This window comes from Alligator sinensis, unplaced genomic scaffold, assembly GCF_000455745.1.
Source record: "Alligator sinensis unplaced genomic scaffold, ASM45574v1 scaffold1770_1, whole genome shotgun sequence".
Classification (NCBI taxonomy): domain Eukaryota; kingdom Metazoa; phylum Chordata; order Crocodylia; family Alligatoridae; genus Alligator; species Alligator sinensis.
In genome coordinates, this window is record NW_005843094.1 from 44,501 (window position 1) to 66,811 (window position 22,311).

General features: G+C 42.7%; 1 protein-coding gene across 1 annotated transcript in view; it reads right to left on the minus strand.

Moving 5' to 3' along the window:
- The window catches only part of UNC5C (unc-5 netrin receptor C), a gene marked incomplete at its 3' end in the record, with an annotated part of 146,084 nt that overhangs the window by 41,790 nt on the left and 81,983 nt on the right, over positions 1 to 22,311 (minus strand). Inside the window, exon 8 of the mRNA XM_006037290.1 lies at positions 21,538 to 21,702. Coding sequence (XP_006037352.1) covers positions 21,538 to 21,702 — 165 coding nt within the window. The remainder of the gene's footprint in view (positions 1 to 21,537; positions 21,703 to 22,311) is intronic.

A 22,311-nucleotide genomic window follows, 5' to 3' on the forward strand; every position in this document is an offset into this window, starting at 1 on the left:
ATGCCGCCGCTGCTGCATCCTGCACTGCTTTCCGCATGTGCGACTTTGCGGGCTGCTGATAGGCGGCGCGCAAGGTGCAAGGCAGGTCAGCAGTCCATGGAGATGCACGTGCAACCCACTGCAGGAAAGCAGGATGTGGTGGTGGCAGTGGTGGTCACTGCATGCAAGCCCTGCCCCTCAGCCAGGTGGCATGTGTGCAGCCCGCAGAGTGGCACCGCTGCCCTCACCCCCCCAGCCCTTCTACTGGGAGTGGGCACTGAAAGCAAGCTGAGGTGGTGGGCGGGAAGGTGTGGTTTGCCGCATGGGGCTAGTGGTGCCCAGCACACCCCTCCCCCTGCCCTAGGTAAGAAGCAAAGTATGGGAAGGTGCTGGGGGAGACACTGACACCACACCCCGGGGTGCGCTCCATTCCCGCCTGCCTGCCCACCCACGCGTACCCCCCACGTCCTTTCTAAGTACCCTGGGGTATGTGTACCCCTGGTTGACAACCCCTGATATAGATGATGTTCTTTTTAGGAAGTCAGTTCTCACATTAACCCAGTGGCTTTGAGCCTTTTTGAACATCCCCTAATTGGACTTGAGGCACCCCTCCATAATTTTTGTGACTAGAGAGGTACCTCAATTTCAAAAACAAATGTATATATTAGAGTGCTTATTTCCTTGCAGAGGGGTCAGGCAGTGGGAGCAGGGGATTGACCAGGCAGGGACAAGCCTGAGTCTGCACTTATCAACTCATACATCAAGTCACCCTTCAAAGGAACTGGTGACACTACAGCATGCTGTGGCACCTGGTTGAGAATCACTGTGCTAACCTCTCTGATGACACTGAAAAAATTAGAAAGGACCTTTTATTCAGACAATGAAAAAAATCTGCTGAGATTAGGACTTGCAATGATGAAAAATGACTTCCTTGCTTCCTACAAATGAGTACAGTACAAAGTATTTCTTCTGTTTAAAAAAAACTGGCTGTGTCAGTAGGGTTGCTTGGCAGATACCTAAAGGATTTCTATTGGTATCATCACATTTTTTTACCTAGTCTGAACTTAGAAAGGTGCTGCTGGATTTAACTCTGAGATAGTTACTAGAGCTGCTGACTCATACACTGAGCAGCTGGTTTCACGGTCAGTAACTTGCTTTAAGAATAGCAATTTAAGGCTCTTCATACAGCTTCTTACAAATGGTAACATTTTCAAATATTCTTTTGAAGCTTTGTTACTTATTTCTTGGCTAGGTTACAGCTGCAACAGTAAAATACTAACAGTCATACTTCTCACTTATATTGATCCCTTACAACTGGACACTGCAGATACTTTTCAAGGATACGTATTTGTTAACACCATTTTACACATGGGAAACTGTTAACCTGGGGGGTTCAATGAGTTTTCCCAAATCACGGGCACTGAACCAGTCTGAAGTCTGGCCCATACTTATCCCTTTGTAACTAAATACATCCATTGTAACTAAACAGATTTAATTAAATTGGTGCTACCCCTTTATGTCTATGCACAACTTTTGTACCAATGAGACTATTTTAATTTAAACTGTGAGGGATTTTTTTCATAACCTAGGTATTTGAATTGCCATAACCCTCACTGTGAATGTAAGTATGTCATTATAAAAGGGACCTTACGTTGGCTTAGTTTATTTCCTTTATTCCCTTTCCACATGAGAATAACTATAGCAATAAAAACACTTTTATAATGCCATAATCACATCCACACTACCAAGAGGAAACATAGTTGTACCACTTTAACTATACTAGTGTAGTTAAATCAGTACAACTCTGGTTTGTAGAAGGCTCCTGACACACATTACATTTCAGAAGTGATTAACTAGTTAATCACATCTTAAGTAGTAGAGTGCCTTGTATCCATTTGGCTTAATTCAATTTTAGTGCTAGTCATTGTTAAACTGATTTTAGGGGTTGCACTGATCTAACTAAATAGATTTATAAACCAATTAGATTAAATCTGTGCAATTTGTGAAGATAACACAGTCCCAAAAGTCACGAAGAAGCCTGACATCCTGGTAACAGACTCATTCTGAAGGCCATAGATAAGTGACACTAAGGTACAAGTATGTGGGCAATATGAACCTACAAGTTTCTGTATCCTGGGAAAGTAGCAGAGTTAATAAGCAGATAGGATTTCTCTAGTGTGGCAAGAATTCCCCATCTGCAGTTTGCCTCTGAAAGAGAAAAGCAATAAAAAAAATTTAGAGATAAGATGCTAAAACTCAAACCTCTGCAAGATAATTATGCAAAGGTTATTGTGCTAACTCCTTGGAGGCATTGTTTGGAAATCTGCAGAGAAGTCTATGGTCGCTAAGCCAGCTTTGTTTTCTGGCATCCTTTTTCTTCACAACTTGTTAACAGGATAAATTTTACACATATGTACTGGTATATTATTCTTAGGGATACCATATTTCAAGTTCCAAAAAACAGGACACCTGTTGGGGGAGGGGTGCCCCTCACTCCTGACTTCCAGCCCCCTGGTGCTGCAAGTGCCCCACACTCCTGCCCCACAGCTCCCTGCCCTTCTTGATGACCCTCACTCCCAACCCACAGTCCCCCACCCTCCCAGGCCATGCTGGTACCCTTCACTCCCAACCTGCAGCCCCTGTCCCTGCTGGTGCCCCTCACTCCCAGTCCACAGGCCCCTGGTGCTGCCAGTGTCATGCATCTTCCGGGTGCCCCACCTCTGCAAGCGTGGGCACCAGCCCCAGTTCTGCTGGCCTGGCTGCACAGCTCCCTGCCACCACTGAAGAGCCCCCACTCTCCCTTCACCAACAGGGGGGCAGGTGCCTCCCCCTGCCCCGCATGCCCTGCCACAGTGCCAGCCCCAATGCCTGGACACCATCCCCCAGTGCTGGCAGGCACCCCCCCCACACACACACACTCATCCCCTCCACACACCCCTGCCACACACACAGACTTGCATGCCTCTCCCCCCACAGTCCCCCAGACAGTCCACAAGCCTTGGCCCTCCAACCCCTGCCACCCACACACTTACCTGCATCCAGTTGCCAGGGCTGCTTGACCACCCTGCCTGGCTGCATACCACTCATGTATGTGTGTATATGCAGATGCACATGGCACCCCCTGCCTCCGATCACCCCAAGAAGCTCTTTGTAGGCTGGAAGGCTGTCAGCCTGCAAGGGGAAACCAAATGGTTTCCTCCTTTAAAGTGGAAAAGCTGCATTTTTGTTCAGCAAATAGAAAACTCAGATTCCTAGTAAACATGCATGCCACTAGGGCAAGCCAGGAAATGGAGTTCTACTAGCAAGATCCCGGACATTTGTTCTTATTTCAAAAAACTGCTCAAATGGAGATTGGAGAACCCAAAAAGAGGACATGTCTGAGAAAACCCAGACATATGGTAACCCTAATCATTCTTAACCTTTGCCACCTCAGTAATAGACCACTGTGATCGTAGGGTTATAACTTAAATGCATCTGGAACCTGCAGGTAGTACATGTCAGCATCATCACATACATGAAGGGTGATTTTATATGGAGGACAGAGATAAATGATTTTCTGTGACTGGAAGGCACAGAACAAGGAGCTAGAGTCTTCAGTTGTGGTAAGGGAAACCTAGACTGGATATTAAAAAGAACTTTCTCAATGGTTAAGCATTAGAATGGATTGCCCAGAAAGGTTGTGAAATCTCCATCTTTGGACATTTTTTCAGAGCAGATTAGGAAGACACTTGATAGAGATGGTTTAGTCAGGGATGATCCTTCATTGAAAAGGAGGGGGGGGTTGGAATAGATGGCATGGCTGCCTAATGGTTTATGGGTTGATTTTTTTAAATTAATAAAATTCTGAATGGCACTGCCTCTTTCCCCATGGTATAAAACAGAGGCGGCTTCTTTCACAACATTCTCTGACAGTACCTTTGTAACTTCCATCTTTGATGCATAATCAAACTGGTTCTCATCTGTGATAAACTTCCAAGCCATGCCACAAAGTCTGTCTTTCCTCCCTGGCTGCAAGATGGGCAAGACTAGAGAGTGGTTGAAAGGAGCTTCTGAAGTGCTTTTGTTTATGGGACTTTTTAGACTGCAATCATACTTATGCTGCTGCCACGGAGTGCTCTCTGCAAGTACTATTGGGTTTTTGATTTTTATTACACGTATTTAAGAGCTTGTCAAGGTCAGCTAAAGTTTAGTATGAGATGGACTGCAAGCCTGAATAAAGTGCATGATGTATGCCTGTTCTCTTTAATCCACTCTATTTTGAGCTGTGATTATGTGATTTTAAGATCTAAATACTCTACATTTTACTTTGCATTCAGTGGTCACAAATGTAACTAATAGCCATAAAATTATGTGGTCCTGTTGAAAATATGGAGGCACTATCTGTCTTAATGACATTCCATGGCAGCAAACTCAACAGGCTGATTGTAAGTTGTAGTTAACAATATTTCTTTCACTTGGTTCCAAAGTTACTACTCTTTAATTTTACCTCAGGCAAGAGGAAAATGGGCATTCAATCATTAATGCTTCTTCCTTTGTTTTGAATGTATCATACAGATGTGGAAGTGGAGCAAGAGTATGTCCAGCTCCACAGTAAACATCTGGGGGTCTACATGTACACCTCTATTAGGTTGTAGTAAACGTATTTACTTGTATTTACAAGTACCATCCTGCTTCGGAGTAAATTAAAGTACCATCCTGCTACAGAGTGAAAAACTCTGCAGCAGTGCATGTGTAGGTGCTGCCCTGGCTGGCTGGGGCATGAGGGTGCTTCAGTGTGAGGGCTGCCATGGGCTTTGAATCAGGTCCCATTTTTTTTAATTCTACAACTTTTCCTTTAAGAAGATCACTTTTTCTTTACTCTTCTTTATAAAATCTTACACGTGACAAGAGCTGTAATATAATGAAATAGAAATTTCTAGCCCAGTTTTTTGTCCTCCATCTGTTTATTGAATAAAACAGGTATCGAATGAAGACATTAAAACAGGGCTTGGCCTGCACAACCACTGGCTCTGGCCAGGGGCTTCAGCAGCATTCAGTGGGGCAGGGGCTTCCCCTGTGCTGTGACGGGGAGAAGCAGTGGCAGCAAATGCTTCCCCTGTGCAGTGGCAGGGAGAAGCCATGGTTGTGGTCAGGTCCTTACATCCTTCTGCCCACCCATCTATGACCCAAGCTGGGTCATTTGACCTGCATCATGAAAAAATTGTGGAACAGTGCATGAGAATAGTGATTGGTATCTCTGCTATAAATCAGCTGAGAAGCCAAGATGTAGGTTGTGTTCAATTATTTTATTTTTTTTACTCTGAAATACATACTGCATTAATAAAACCTCCATACAAACAATAAATGTTTGAGGTCTAAATTCTTGCAGCTATGAATCATGCAGTACTAAGCTGCACTGCCCTATCAGCATCTACTTGAAAATCTGTACACTGCAGCCTTTATACTTTGCATCTGGTTGTAAAGTATGTCCTTTCCCATTTGTGCTAAAGCTCACTTGCATCTAAGAGTGTTTATAAATGGTATTATAAGAGGCATAACAAAAGACCATGGACATTATCATGGAGTGGGCCTTTTGCATTTGGAGAGAGTAGGGGAAAAGGTAGATAGATTCCTTAGACTGCTCTGTCCTCCTGAACCTGGAGGCAGCTGGTTGCAATTGCCTGTAACAGGGCTGTCTGTTCCTTTAAAAGGAAACAGCCCTATTGAGAAAGCAAAACTGTGGGGCATTTGGACAGGCAGAGGCTAGAAGCTTATAAAGTTCCCAGAGGAGTAAACAGGAAGCAAACTGTGGGCAGAACAGCTTGCTACCAGAAAGGGCCAGGCTTCTGGGTTGAGGCCTGAGCCAAAGGGCCTCCCCTTCTAGTCTCTGAGACAGGGCAGAAGGGTCTAATTTTCTTTATTTATTTTCTTGTTTTTTGCTTAAAGACTATATGTTTTATTTGGGATGACCGGCTAAGGAGCACCTTAGGAGGCAAAACCTGCCTACAGAAGCCAGCAGGCTAAACAACCTCTTACAGGGATCTACGTGCACCACATAACTTTGAACCAATACAGTCCAACTATGCTCCTTTCCACTTTGAGTACTCAACTAACATTTCTCCTTTTGTCAGGGTGGAGAGAAATCTCAGGGGCTGAAAGGTATATAGCAGGGATTCATCCACATCAGGGGTAGCCTCCTTTAATGCCTCTTTGTAACACCACAGTGACCCAAATGGATGCTTTGAAGGACAAACATTTAGCTTTGTCATATAATGCACCTATACAAGAAGGAAGAATTTTGGGAATGAGTGTGACCTTAAAATAAAGGAATTAATTCAATTTTTGAGTGCTTATCTTTCATGGTTACTTAATATATTACTAGTGTAGATTTCCTATAGAATAAACAACAATACTAAGAATAATTGCTGGCTTACATTAGCAGTTCATAAACTTTTTCCTATACTGCTGTTTCCCAGAAGCTCTAGCACATAAAAACCATGATATGATCTTCACAAGAGCACATTATTTTTTTGGGTAAAAAGTCCCTAGAGTTCCTAAGAGCCAATCAGAAGAAATTTGTCATCTCTTCCTATTACTAAGACACTTGCTGTTACAAAGCAAGCCTTTCATGCCCGAACTAATGATGTCAAAGGTCAGACCTTACATCAGACATCCTAGAGATAATTCACAATAATTTATCTTTCTTCTGAAGGTCTAATTATTGACAGGATTCAGGGTGGGCCAACAGACATGGAATTTGAGGTTTTATAAATCTCTCCATTTATTTACTCATCTATTGACTCGGGTTTTTACTGAAGGATAGGTTAAATGGGAAGTATCTCTATTTATGGTGTTGAAAGGGAGTTTATGATGTTCTCCAATTAAGGCCATGACAGTGTTTTAATCATAATTTCTATTCCTGACCTTTCACTAAAATCATTAGAAAAGGTCCTTTTTAAGTTCAAATGCACATTCCATGTGTACATAAGGAAATGGATATTAAGGAAAGTTACCTTTTTATTAAAATTTGATGTGAATTAGCCCAGGTAATCCTGAAATGTGAGGTTATGAATAGTTCAGTGCTTTGCCCATCCAACTAGTTCTTACACATTTTTGTCAGGTCATTTCTCAAAATCCAACATTGGGTTTAGTTTGAAAAACTGGTAGAGCACAAGTACACCTGCACAAAGGATTACAGTCATTTGTCATGTTAAACATGTGAAATCTTTTTTGGGATTTGCTTTGTTTTGTAATGGTAGCATGATCAGGAGCAAAAATAGTGATAAGAGAACAGATGAATATGAGTAGCAAATAGCCAGATGAAAGAGATTTGGAAGAAGAGAATTAATTTATTAGGCCTACCGGAGAAGAGGTTTCCTCTGATGCAGGGGCTAAGTACAGACAGTGAAAAAGCCCAAGGCTGAATTAGTTCAATCTTCACAGGGTAGTCTAAATTGCATAGTTTGAACTGCTAAGCAAATGAACAGATATTATTTTTTGATTCCAGAAATGCAGCCACATGCGTGCAGTGGCCTAGGCCAGAAGCTGGGGGGGAGGGGGGAGGCGGGGGACACACACACTAAAGCATGCCACCCTGCTTGGCTGGAGCAGACAGCTTAGGCTAAGGCTAGCCTACCCATCCTGTAATGATGGGGCTTTGTGGGGGAGGCACAAAGCATTCTGGGATGCTGGGGGACTGTGAGTTAACTTGAGTTAACTATAGGGGGATCTGAGAGGTGAAGTGATTTACCCAAGGTCAAACAACAGGTTAGTGGCAAAGCTAGGACAAAAATCTAGGACTTCTGAATCCTAGGCCATGGCCATTTTCACTACACCTCACAGCTTGCCACTAATTTTGATGGAAGATTTCTGCCCACCCCCCATTTCTTCTCATCTATAGGAAGACATTCATTTTTTTTCATGTGCAGAAGGTTTGAAGGAAGAACAAAAGGGAGAGGAAAGATATATTTCAATGGTTAAAGTTGTGTGTAGAGACAGGTTTTTTTCTTCATATATGCATCCTTCTATTCTTTATAGTGGTTGAGAGTTTCACATTAGTCTTCTAGCTTTAGGGGGAGAGAAGGGGGATAATCTTCCATCAGAATTAATGGCAAGCTCTGAGGTGTCGTGAGAATCGCCATGGCGTAGGATTCAGAAGTCCTAGGTTCTTGTCCTAGCTTTGCCACTAACCTGTTGTTTGACCTTGGGTAAATCACTTCACCTCTCAGTCTCTCTGCTGCTCTCCAGCCTTTTGTCTATTTAGATTATAGGGTGTTCAGGGGAAGGATTGCCTTTCATTGGGATGCTTACTAGAGAGAGATCTCTGTGTTACTGTAATACGGATAAATAACAGTGATGATAAGTCGAGTGTCTACGTTCCCTAGGCTACTCTGAAAATATCAACCATTGTCCTTCAGAGCTCAACAAAAGGAAATATAGATCTTGATACAGAGTCCTAAATAGCAATCATATAGAAATCCTGCCACAGCGGACAGTTGGTAGAAAGGAAAACAGGATCCTTTAAATCAAGGCGGTTTCCCTGAAAAGGCTCAGTAAGCCTGGGCAGGTGGGTACAGTATTTTGCAGAGAGATTGAATTTATTAAAAGTTACTTCTTGATCCACGTGCTTTTAATACAGGATATTATTTTATTCTTTTGCACATACATGAGCTCTTACTGTGATCTCCCATGAGAACTCTGCTTGATTCTGAAAAGCATTCAGTTACTCTTTGCACACCCATTTGTTCAGAACTTCCACAGGGTTTCCTCAGGTTACCCTGGGCTGTAATTCTTTACAGATAGCCAAAAAGCTAGCTTACACTACTCAATGATTTTGATGTGTTACATTAAACACCCAGAGCATGTGCAGAGGACACAGGCAAGAACACTGCCACAACAGAAAGCAAGGCATGCATTAATGTTAAGTTAACCTTTCCTCCTTCTCAAGAAGCAACTTATATAATAGGTACTTGAAAAAAAATGGGGAGGTGTTAACCATCTAATGAACAAAGATGACAAATTATATCATCTCAATATTCTGCTATTACTATTATAATAAAAATGAATAATAATAAACATTTCCAACTTCAATAGGGCCTCTGGGGAAAGTATCACAAAGCACTGTATAAGGATTGACTAATAAATCTTTTTCACTCATTCTAAGCCAACTTAGATAAGGGTTATTGAGGAATTGCTCTCCCCTTGAAAAATGTGCAGTAACTTCTAGGAAGAAAAATGGTGGATGATATGATATTACATAGCTAGGGGCCTTCTGTGTTACAGTCACATTTCTCACTTAGGGATGACAACTGATAACAATACCTACTTCTTTCCATTAGCCAGTCTTAAAAGGCTTGACAAAGGAGGTAAATATCTTTCTTCCCATTTTTAGAGATGGGGAAACTGAGGTACAGACACAACGTGCCATCAGATCAGCAGCAGGTCAAGGAATAAAACTCAGAAGCCCTAAGAACCAGGGTAGTGAGCCATCCATGTTAGGGTTTTGATTTTTTCGATTTTCTCTTCGATTCATGACAAGGATACACAAACCCTCTTACACTAATTTACTTAAATCCAAAAAACCCTATGAAATTGAAATGCCAATACAAGATCTGATTATGCATTGCTATCATGCTGAATAGCAAACTTCTTCTCCACCTTCCTTGGTGATCAATATGTAGCCCAAACCATGAGATGTGAGAGGCGTTATAATTTTTTCCCCACTCACCAAAATAAAGGAGTTATTTGTGAAAATATTTGCTACCTTTTCAGCAGTGAAACAGATAACTCATATATATTTTCTGAAAAGTCCAAAACAAACTTAGCTAGATTTTTATGCAATGTCATAACTGTTTCAGGTGAGAAGGTTGTTTCTACTGCTGTGTGACCACATTTTTATTCATGCTAATTCCAGATGTGAGCATAACTTCATAGAAACAATCAGCCTTTCCCTTGATACAGGCATAGTCCCTAAATGGCATACTTTTCTAAACTACCACTGATTACTCAGGAAGAAGAGGACAGGATTAATGTCTATCATAGAGGGATGCACCAGGATCATAGAGCCCAGTCCAACTTCTACTGAAGTTCATTCTCACCCAGCTAATTGAGAGCTGAAATAGATCAACAGTGATTAAACCAGAGGCGAAAGGAAACAATGTTAAAATCAAAACCTTTCAAATTTCAGGCTGTGTTTATTTCAGATTTAAAATTTCTGGATCCAAACTCAACTTTTCAGGTTTGATTCAGGTACAGATAATCTGGAACAGAACGTTACCTTAAACCTAACCCAGATCTGAAAACCCTCTCTTCAATTCATCACTAATAAACAAGAGCTCTATGTAGCGAACTTGTAGGATACAATCCTCTGCTGATGAACATACTTGATATGAAGGGAGATGCCATGTTGTTCCTAGAGAAAAGGCCAAAAAGAAGCTTTAAATAATCAGCTTCAAAACTTTATTAGTAGCAGGCCTTCACCATAATTTACCAGAATAGGTCATTCTTTTCACATAGGGCACCCTCTGTCCAGTAATAATGGCAGGATGTTGTTGATGATACAGGGCAGAACTTGGTTCCTATTGGACAATTTTGCAAACAGACTCTGTTGGTACTTTTAATGGTATGCTAAATATTATGGCTATGATCCTACAATCATTCTGGACCTGAACCAGAAAACTATATGAGCAAACTCTTGACTGTAAGCATATGATGGAGCCCGCCCCACTGCAGACATAGGAACTAATCATATACTTAACTTTCAGCATGTGCTTAAGTGTTTTCCTGGCTCAAGTCTTTGTGTGGAATGCCCAGGAAAGTCAATAGCAGTTTTTAGTGGGGTTTAATTGCAGGATTATAAATTAAAACAGATCTCCTGTGAGACGCAGAGTGTGCTATTAAAAATGGACATTTACTACTCTATGGTATTTACCACAGTTTCTGTGCTTCGAATGGGAAATACTGCAAATAGAAAGGTAAATTATTTAACTACTGTGCATGGTAACTGGCTACTTTTTTATTACACCCACACTATATGCTGTTCCTGGGGGCTTATTAATGCCATTACAATACTTATTAAATTATTGTAGGGATTCCTGCTAGGCAATATTGTGTATTTGGAAGCTTCCAGTAATAACGGCCATCCTAGATTTTCACTACAGCTACTTTTCTTTTTCAATCCAGCCTCCTGTCTCTCTGCAGGCGTGCTAGTTTAATGACTATTCATCCTTTCATGTTAAGGGAAAAATACTAACTACTGAATAAGGAAGTGTGTGTGTACTACCAAGATCATTAGTCTGAATAAATGTGACAGCAGAGTTGCACTAGAAATACCACAGTTAGTGGTAAGCAGAAACTGCAGCTTTGGGTGTAAAATACTGTAATTACAAGGGATAGAGAAGGCTGCACAGTTTTTATCCCCTCAGAAATCGATAATGGTGCAGACTACTGCTATTTGCTTGGGCAGAGGCTCTCTGATGAAAGAGCTTATTGATTTACCCAAGTGATGTTACTGTAGTGAATAACAGACTGGAAGAAAAAAGGCTTGTAAATTATACTGATTAAATCCAGTATTTCCTAGGATATCCTTTTTATATTTTTTACGAACGAGTTTTGTCAAATCAGTGACTTACTTGCACCGGTGGGGAGAAGTTGTTTAGTAATTCTTAGACCTTCACAGTATCCATATTACTACATGTAACTGGTAACCTGCCTGTTTGTGATCAAGACTGATAGTGGAAAGGAAGGGAAAAACTGCTGCCTTGAACAGAATTTGCATACTATGCAATTAAGCATCCAGGCAAGTAGATTTTTTTTTAAAGCCCCAAACTCAAAGGGGGCTTGTCCAGCCCTCGCCCCCCTGGCTCATCCACATACTAATAAAGAAAAACTGTCAGGAATCTTTCAAAAATGTGTGATCTGGATTCAAAAGCCCCCAAGTTATGATTAAATTCCAGTTTCAGCTCATTCCACACTAAAATCTAATAATTCAGAATGAATTTCAGTTTGTTCCAGGAATGAAAAGCATCTTGTGTTCACTCCCAGCTCAGTACAGAGATGCCAAAAGAGTTCATCTGGAGGAAACCAACTCCACACAGAAGTAAAAGTGTTCTAGATGGATTTACATAGAGAGATAGAAAGAGAGAGAGAGAGAGAGAGAGAGAGAATAGAAGGTACACAACTATAAAGTATGGCAAATCAATCTGTTCAGCAGTGATGGATCATGGAGCGGGATTATAAATTTTGCATGTATATGAATCCCATGAGTATAAAGACACTAATAAAACATTCCCATTCAACTTCAAGTGAGGGATGATCACAACCCCTTGAGCTAAGAAGGTCAATATGAAACTGTATATTTTTCCTCACTTTTTCCATATATATGAAGTAGAGTAGGATTTACATTAGCATTGCCTTTTCTCCTGTTGAAGATCTCTGCTTTACACTCAGCAGTCACTTTCACAAATAAAATGCAATGTACCATCTACATAAAAATGGGATCCCTACTGGGCTTTTATTCTGTAGTAGCATTATATTTTTTCCACTAGATTTCTGCTTAAATGGCTCTGCTTCTGCACATATGCACAGATGACACACACCTGTCTAAATATAATCTGGTAATAAAGAGCTCTTCTGAATGGGGCATATTTCTTTTCTTGCTAATTTACCATAATGGCTCATTCACACCACTGGAGTTAAAGGTACACCAGCTTTTTCACACACAAACACATATTTGCAGGGTGTCATATAATGAGGCTTTAGCAACATTTTTTTCTTTTAGTTTTTGAAAAGAGCATAGATGTCTGAACTATTCCATATACCTCCCCCACAGAAATAAAAACTGAAGAATTACATCTGATTTTATGCTGCTGTCACTGTAAGGAATACAGTTTTTTAAAGTGATATTTGAGCAAGCATTGTTGGTGAACTGACTTTTAGTTAACTTGGAGAGTTTAAGAAAAATAATCATGTTTCAGAGTGGATAACTCACAATGTTGCCAATGGAACACAGAATCTTCTATTTCTAGGTCACTTGCTTAAATCTTAGCCCTGTTTGGTAGCAATTGAAAATCATTACATGCTAGGGAATGGCATTTCTGTGGCCTATTTAAAATAATACAAATTCCTGACTTTTCCGTAATGGCTTTTATGAAGCAAATGTGCATTATCAACTGGATATATATAGCAACTATGTAGTTATTACTACTGCTATTGAGGTAATGAAAAGTTTCAGTCAAGTGGAGAACCAGTAAACAGCACACATGAATGAAGGAGGGAATTTTTGGCCACAGCCATTGGCATGTGCTCCTCTCTTGACTAAAAAGTACCACAAATAAATAATAAGAGTGGGCAAGACCTTGATTTGAAATTATCTTTGGAGTGTTTGGGTATGATAGTTTAGTTTCTTCTGAAGAGGTGTCAAAAGTCCCTCCTCCCAGCCAAACAAATCTTAACTGTTGGCTGAACCTCTCTTGGGTCCATGGCCAAGGACAGGATAGAAATGGAATCTGAACTGTCATCTCAGACTTAGAGGTGGTCTTTCCATAATAAAACTGAAGCACGATGGTGGGTTGATGTGAGGAGGGGAGGGTGAAGCTTTCTCACTTGCCTGTGTTGTATACATTAAAGCATAGACAGCTTCAGCCTCCATTTAGAGTCTAACCTCATCTAAAGATACAAATGAAGCAAACTGAGCATTCAGAGAAATTGTGTGTAGGCATGTGAACAATGCTTTCTTTCAACTCTAAAGCCTTAGGTATACTAGTATAAACACACATAAGCTACTATGCAATGTGAAGGTCTATTTTGACCAGGTGATTTTTTGCTGATAGTTTTGACCTCCAATGTCCTCAGAGAGATGACACTATCTTCCCACTGTATCATTCTACCACAGCAGAAAAGTCCCTGGCGTGGGGACTCCATTGTTATCAGAGAGGAATCTGCTGGCAGGACATTCTCTGGTAGGTCCTAAATACCACTTGAACTTGATTCTCCCCTGGATATGCAACAGCCCAAGTTTGTTAACTATCAGGGAGTGGTACAATGCCCATCTTTCTGCTGGGCCTGTAAAAAAAATAATTAAAGCTGGGGCTCTGGTGAGGCCTGTGCAGGCTGGTTTATTAATTCATCTTCTATTTGTGTTCCTGCAAGTTTATTTGCTTTGGCTTGAAGTAATTGATGGGACTACTTGTTTAATATGTGTATTTTTGTTAAACTTGTCAGGAGCACCCAGAGTGCTGGATGGATGTGTTTTTATTGCAGGGCAGTAAAAATCGAAATTAATAACTAAATAATTGGCTGTTTCCATAGGACTTTTCAGGTGAAGTTTTATTGAATATATAATCTTATATCTAACTATGCAAAGGGAAAATCTGACCTACACATTTGAAAATGGGAAGAGTCCTGGATGCATGGGGACTGATATGCTCCCAAAATACGTCACTGAAACACAATGGCTGGTTTCTACACAGCTGCAGAAGAAATTTAAGTATGACAAAGGGTATACTAAAAGAGAGCTAAGTATACATCTTGTGAATTCCCTCAGTACAGGGTATAGGCAGATGCAGGATTTTGTAAAGGAGCAACAACCAGACCTGCAGAAGTGGCTACACCCCCTCTTCCAGCTCCTTCCTTTCCCAGGTAAGCAGTCCATACTACAGAAGCAGCAGCAGAGACTTTTCTTTATGTCTCCAAATCAGGTAAGAACCCTGCCCCCCCATCCCTTTTCCACTCTCAGCAACCACCGCCTCCATCTTCAGCAGCGTATCCCCTCTCCTGTTAACACCCCTCCCCCATGTGGTGCTGCCACTGTGCTTGCTGTCCCCAGCTGATGTCAGGAAGGCTGTGGAGCCACTCCTGTTTGTTCCAGCTAGGCTTAGAGCGGGCAGCAGTGGTGAAAGTGGTCCCCTTCCTGTCCAGTTCCTTCAGGTTTTTTCTGCCAGCCCAGAAGTAAAATGAGGCAGGGCAACCCACTTGTCACTGCTGCTGTCTCCTGCTGAGCCCAGCTGTAGTGGCTCTGGAGCCTCTCCCCCAACAACCCTCCCAAACCACAACTTCCCCAACTGATTTCACAGAAGGGAGGAGCTCCAGAGCTGCTGCAGCTGATTTCAGCAAGGGAGAGCAACAACAATGGCAGCACAGTAGTTTGCCTGTCCTGTGCTTGGCAGGAAACAGCCAGAAGAATGGGGCAGGGAGGAGGAACCTGACCATTGCTGCCACTAATGCTACCACCCCTGGTTGGAGTGAGTCAGGAGTAGCTCTGGAGCACCCCCAAACCCAATCAGCCAGGGACAGGGGCAGCAGCAGGTGGGGAAGGGGATGAGTGGAAGGGGAGGAGATGTGCTGCTGAGAATGCAGGGGAATGGAAGGGGTGCTGAAAGTGAAGGAGGGATGGAAGGAGTCAGGATTCTTCCTAAATGTGGGGACTTAAAATATTTCTGCTGCTACTCCAGCAGGGTGGTCTAAAAGAGAGGTACATCCATGCCACTGCACCCCTTCTGGATCCATGCATAGTGAGGGGGAGGGATATGACAGCTGCAGAGGCTGGTAATTCACTGAGGACCTTGAGGCAGGAATTCTTTTACTAAATCTCAAAGCAGATCCTCTGTCCCAAGTTTGTGCACATGGTGTTGGCACAGGGAAAAGAATTTCCTGTAAAGAAATTAATTTACTTTGCAGGTGTATCTTTCCAGCATGTGTACTCTAGGCTACATGGCCCTTGGCATTTGCGTGGGTGTGCAAATGGGAAGGAACAACAGAAGGAGCCTTCCTTCTTCCCCCCTGAGCACTTTATACATGCACCAAGGGTAACTGAAGTCCCTTCATCTGGAAAGATGCAGAAACTCCTTCCTCCTTTACCTCTGAAGTTACAGAATTACCCCCAAGGAAAGTATTAAAGGGCATGTGTGTAGATAACTGGAGACTCTTCTGAATGTCATGCATACCTGCTCATATGTGTATATAGCAGGTCACTTGCTGTGGAGTGGGAGAGGATAGCTGGGCCAAGCAGAAAAGGCAAAAACCATGGCACAAAAACCTTGGTACGAAAAAATGGGGAAGCTGATAACTGGGAAAAACCTGCTACTTCACTGCATCCAGCCTAGACCTATTTATTCTTCCCACATCAAAATCTACAGTCAGAAAAGGATCATAGCATCATAGAAAATTATGATTGGAAGAGACCTCAGGAGGTCATGTAGTCCAACCCCCTGCTCAAAGCAGCACCATCCCCAACTATGTCATCCCAGCCAAGGCTTTGTCTAGCCAGGTCTTAAAAACCTCCAAGGAGGGAGATTCCACAATCTTTCTCAGTAGCTTATTCCAGTGCTTTACTAGTGACATTTTCCCCCTCATATCTAACCTAAACTTCCCTTGCTGAAAACTTGAGCCATTGTTCCTTGTTCTGTCATCTGCCACCGCTGAGAATAATCTAGCTCCATCCTCTTTGGAACCACCCTTCAGGTAGTTGAAGGCTGCTATTAAATCCCATGTCAGTCTTCTCTTATCCAGACTAAATAAGATGAGTTCCCTCAACCTCTCCTCAGAAGTCATGTGCCCCACCCCACTAAACTTTTAGTTACGCTCCACTGGATTCTCTCCAATTTGTCCACATCCTTTCTATAGTGGGGGGCCCATAACTGGACACAGTATTCCAGGCATGGCCTCACCAGTGCCAAACAGAGGGGAATAATCAGTTCCCTCATTCTGCTGGCAACAGCCCAATATGCTGTTAGCCTTCTTTACAACAAAGGCACACTATTGGCCCATATTCTGCTTACTGTCCGCTGTAATTCTCAGGTCCTTTTCTACAGAGCTGCTGCTTAGCCAGTCAGTCCCCAGCCTGTACTGGTGCATGGGATTGTCCCATCCTAAGTGCAGGACTTTGCATTTGTCTTTACTAAACTTCATGGCATTTCTTTTGGTCCAATCCTCCAGTATGTCTAGGTCACTCTAAATCCTAGCCCTACCCTCCAGCATATCGATTATTCCACCTAGCTTTATGTCATACACAAGCTTGTTAGGGGTACACTCCATCCCAGATGGTTGATAAAGATATTGAACAAAGCCGGCTTGAGGACCGACTCCAGGGGCACTCTGCTTGATACCAGATGCCAACTAGACATCAAACCATTGATTACTACCCTTTGAGCCCAACAATCCAGCTAGTTTTCTGTCCATCTACAATCCATTCATCCATCCCATATTTCCTTAGCTTGCCTGCAAGAATGGTGTGGAAGACCATATCACAAGCCTTGCTAAAGTTGAGGTAAATCACGTCCACTGCTCTTTCTACTTCTGCAGAGTCAGTCGTCTCATCACAGAAGGTAATTAAGTTGGTGAAGCATCACTTGCCCTTGGTGAGTACAAGCTGACTGTACCTACTGACCTTCTTTTCCTCCAAGTGCTCAGAAATGGGTTCCTTGAAGACTTTTCCAGGGACTGAGGTGAAGCTGACTGGTCTGTAGATCCCTGGATCCTCCTTCCTTCCTTTCTTAAAGATAGGCACTGGATTTGCCCTTTTCCCCATCATCTGGAACCTCTCCTAATTGCTCTGCAATCACATCAGCCAACTCAGTACCCTTGGCTGCATCATGTTTGGCCCCATGGACTTGTACACATCCAGCTTTTCTAAATAGTCCCTAACTTGTTCTTTCATCACTGGTTACCTCTTCCCCAAACTGTGCTGCCAGGTGCAATAGCCTGTAGAAACTGAGGTATATACATCATCAACTTTTTCAGTCTTTTCTGCATCATCTGTCACTAGGTTGCCTCCCCCATTAAGTAAGGAACCCATACTTTCCCTGATTTTCCTTTTCTTGCTAACATACTTGTAGAAACCCTTCTTGTCACTCTTCATATCCCTTGTTGTTGCAACTCCAATTCCACTTTGGATTTCATCCCTGCATGCCTAAGCAATACTCTTATACTCCTCCCTAGTAGTTTGTCCAAGTTTCCATTTCTTGTAAGCTTCCTTTTTTGTGTTTTAGCTAATTGAAGAGCTTCCTGCTAAGCCAAGCTAGTCTTTTGCCATACTTGCTAGTCTTCCTGCACCCCCAGTGAGGACTATTTAAAGTACAGCCAGACTCCTCTCCCCCTCAGACTGCCCTCCCAGGTGACCCTGCCCATCAGTTCCCTGAGGGAATTAAACTCTGCCTTTCTGAAGTCCAAGGTCTTTACTCAGTTGCTCTCCATCCTTCCTTTCCTCAGGATCCTGAACTCAATCATCTCATGGTCGCTTCTGCCCAAGTTGCCATCCACTTCTACATCTCCCACCACTTCTACCCTGTTTGTGAGCAGCAGGTCAAGAAGACCATGGACCCTAGTTCATCTCTCCAACACTTGTATAAGGGAGTTGTTTCCAACGCTCTCCAAAAACTTCCTGGATTGCTTGTGCATTGCCCCCCCAGCAGATGTCAGGGTGATTGAAGTCCCCCATGAGGACCAGGGCCTGTAACTGGGAGACTTCCACTAGCTTTTGAAGAAAGCCTCATCTACCTCATCCTCCTGGTCTGGTGGTCTATAGCAGACCCCCAACTTGACATCACCCTTGTTGCTCTCTCTTCTGATGCTAACCTGGAGACTTTCAACACGACTATCTCCAGTTTCATACTGGCACTCTGAGCAAACATACAGCTTTTTTACATAAAGTGCAACTCTTCTTCCTCCTCCTCTCCCCTGCCTGTCCTTCCTAAACAGTCTGTTCCAGTCATGAGAGCTATCCCACTGAGTCTCTGTTATTCCAATCATGTCATAGTTCTGGAACTCTGCAGGGACTTCTAATTCTTCCTGCTTGTTTCCCAGGCTCCATGCATTCGTGTATGGACAACTGAAGAAACTAGCTGACTGCCCTACTTTCTGAGGAAGAATGAGAAGGCCTCCTTTGTTGCCCCCTCCTGCTTGTGTTTCCTTCACCCACTTCCCCACCTACCTCAGGGCTTTGGTCTCCATCCCCCAGTGAACTTAGGATGCTAAACCAAGGCTAGAAAAGGGAAGTGGTTTAAATGGGTGAAGAGACGCTTCCCAGGGAATGTCAGTGAGTGCTAAAAGGATCCAAGGATCCCAGACTCACTGGCAACCAGTTTCTGTAGCAAGCAGGCTGCCACAGATGCTGAAGAAAATGGGCCATGAAGGCTAAGCCATGCTTAATAAGGGGCACGAGGGGAATGCCAAGGATAGGTAAGACAGCATATATACATATTTCTCTGTGTGCCAGGCACCTTTGGTTAAATAACTCAAGCTTCATTTTTAAGAAATGGCTTCTATGTCATTGCACAGGCTCCTGGAAGGAAACTCATATAGGCATCAAGCTGTAGTTTGGACAGTCCAGAGATGGGGTGCAGAGGAGAAACCTAAAAATGTTGCACAGATGCCTGGCAAATGTTAGCAACAATATGGATTGGTGATCTAGTTATGCCTGTATAGCCTTGGTTCCTATGTAGAGTTAGAGCTAGAGAGCCCTAGAACAGGGACACAACCAAAAAAGCTGACACTCAGCATCTGCTACTAGTTTGTGAGAATGCACTTGGAAGATTACACAACCAGGATGATGGAGACTAGGGGTTTGTGAAGTGGGCCGTATTCAATTTGGATTTGGATTCAGCCTGATTCAGGGCACAGTGATTCAGTTCACTGATTCAGATCACTGTCCCAATTTGATTTGGTCAAATCTGAACCTGAAGATTCGATTCTGATTTGGAGAATCAGTGATTCGGCCATAGACACAGCTTTATATGTTTCGGCCATGCTTTATACCTCTACATACCTCGAGGTATAAAGCATGGCTCATGAATACTGAGATGGTGGGATAAATGGAGCATCCCACAGGAGGGCGGTGGGGGGAGGGTCTCACATGCTTGGCAGTGGATCCTGAAGTGGATGGCCGCAGTGGGACACTGGGTGCCCCTGCAAACCCAGGAGGCACCAGTCACCGAGTCGGGGGGAGGGGAGGTGTCCCCCGCACACTCCACAGCAGACTTGAAAGTGGACCGGAAGTGCTTCTGGTGCATTTCTGGGTCTGCCACCAAGCACGCTGGGGACCCCCCACACTCCCATGGGATGCTCCATCCGCCCCACCATCTCAGCATTCATGAGCCACCTGGTAACTCGAGATAAGTAGAAGAAACATATAAAGCTGTGTCTATGTTATCAAATCATTGAATCTCTCTGAATTGAATCGGAGGCTTTCGATTTGATTCGGAGAGATTAATGGGTCTCCTGATTCAATTTGGATTCGGAGATTCGGCCGCCAAATTGGGTTGAATCTCCTCCGAATCAAATCAGTGACTGAAGCTTCACACAGCCCTAATGGAGACCTCCATCCAGAAGGGGAAAGGCTGAGGTAGTTGTGTATGATTGCAGATGAAATTTCAGTTGGGGGAAGGAAACTGAGGTAGGCATGGAAAGTTAAAAAGAAGATGTGACACTTCCTACCCCAAATGCTGAGTTACAAAAGGAGCAACAGTTTGACCCCACTTCCCCGCTCTTTGGAGAAGCTGACAGCTGTTGGCAACACCAACTCTCTAAATGCTCCTGAATGAGGAATTCAGGAAGTCATTTACAGACAATGAACTCTGTTGGGGAAAACTGAAACTTGGGAATACATGGAGACAATTAGTGATGCCTCAGAAGCTATAGGTCTTGATACACAATGCCTTTTCTTAGGGTATAGCACACAAAGTCCAAGCTGTTCCACTATTTTTAATCTGAGACCATTAAAACTTTACCACAAGCCCTGAGATTCCTCCACAGGGTACTAAGGCCCTGAGATAAACCAAACCTGAGATTATGAAAGAAGAACCTTTTCAAAATGTTCCTAGATATATCATGGACTTTTAATAATATAATCCAGTCAGGAATGAAATATGTATTTTTTGTAGTAAATTATGCTAGTTGCTGCCTAAAGGCTGTGGCTCTGTCCTCTCTAGAAGCAGACACATTAACTAATGACCTTTTATTGATTTTCATCAGGATGGGTTTTTCCAGTAAAATCCTTACAGACTATAGGAATTATAGAAGGCAACTACACATCTCTGCACTGGAACTTGTTGAAAAAGTAAGGATCAAGCACTTTTTCGCTTCAGCATATCACTTTCAAACCAAGGGGTGGGCAGAATGCCTTCATAGAACCCTTGAAAAAATAACAGGCACTCAGAGGATTAGAATAAGTGTCTATCAAGTGTGCAGTTCTACCCAAAAACTTGCCTATGTCCCTCCTGGCTATAGGGGTTGATCCAATAAAAGGAATCACCCACAAAAATCCTTATTTTACCCATCATTTTCCTATGGGACCATTCGCCACCTTCCATCACTTTTCCCATGGGGTCATAACTACACCACCTCCAATCCAGACAATGCCCGCACAGCACAATTGTTTAGCACTGCATGTGGTTTGTTTCTAGCAGTTTGTGCCATATGATTTCAAAGTATCTTTTCCCCAGTGCTATTATAGTGCTGAATACTCTCTTCAGATGTACAGGAGGTTTTTATAACAGAAGATTACTGATGCTTTCATTTGTTTTTCAAAGGCTATATATTTTTCTAACTCCAAAGTCAATACTACAGCATTAATGTACTTCCACTTACTCTGCATACAGAGGCCATCTGTGCAGTTCTTGGATTGCAGGACAAGACCCTCACAGTCCTTTCCACCATTCTTCGGTGCTGGTGCTGTGCATTCTCTCCTGCGCCAATGTGTACACTCTGTCCCACAGGTAGACCACTTACTCCATGATGTCCATCTGCCATCCACTGTAATAAGAAAATGCCATAACTTAGGAAGGTCAGAGAGAGAGAGAGCTGCAAGTATATATATATGTATATATATATATATATATACACACACACACACACACACACAGAGAACCCACTTGTTTTTAAAAGAGCAACATGAACTGAAATCCTGTGTTTATCATGAAAAGACAGCTGCCTATCTGACAGCATGAAAAGACAAATAGACTGTGGGAAAGCAAGCTTCCACAAACTGCTCTGAAAATTTGCCTCAAGCCTATCTTAAAGCTGTCAGAGGAATGGAGCAGTTTAGTTTCCAAATGCATTTACTACTAAGTCCATGTGTTGAGATTGCCAACATGGTAATAATTCGTGTGAACTACAGTGGTGGTTTCTGTGATTTTGACATCCATCCAAAATGTCCACTAGATACTTACATCTCTCAGTCACCACTTACCTGTGTTGAATTCCAGGAGCTGACTTAGACCTTTAAGTCTTTCTATCCCAATTAAAAGGGTCTAAGACATTGAGCCATATATAGACATGACCCATGAAAAGGAGGCAGTCAGTATTTCTCCTGCCCTAGAGTATAGATAAAGACTCTCTCTATTGCTTTCTATCCACTCTTTC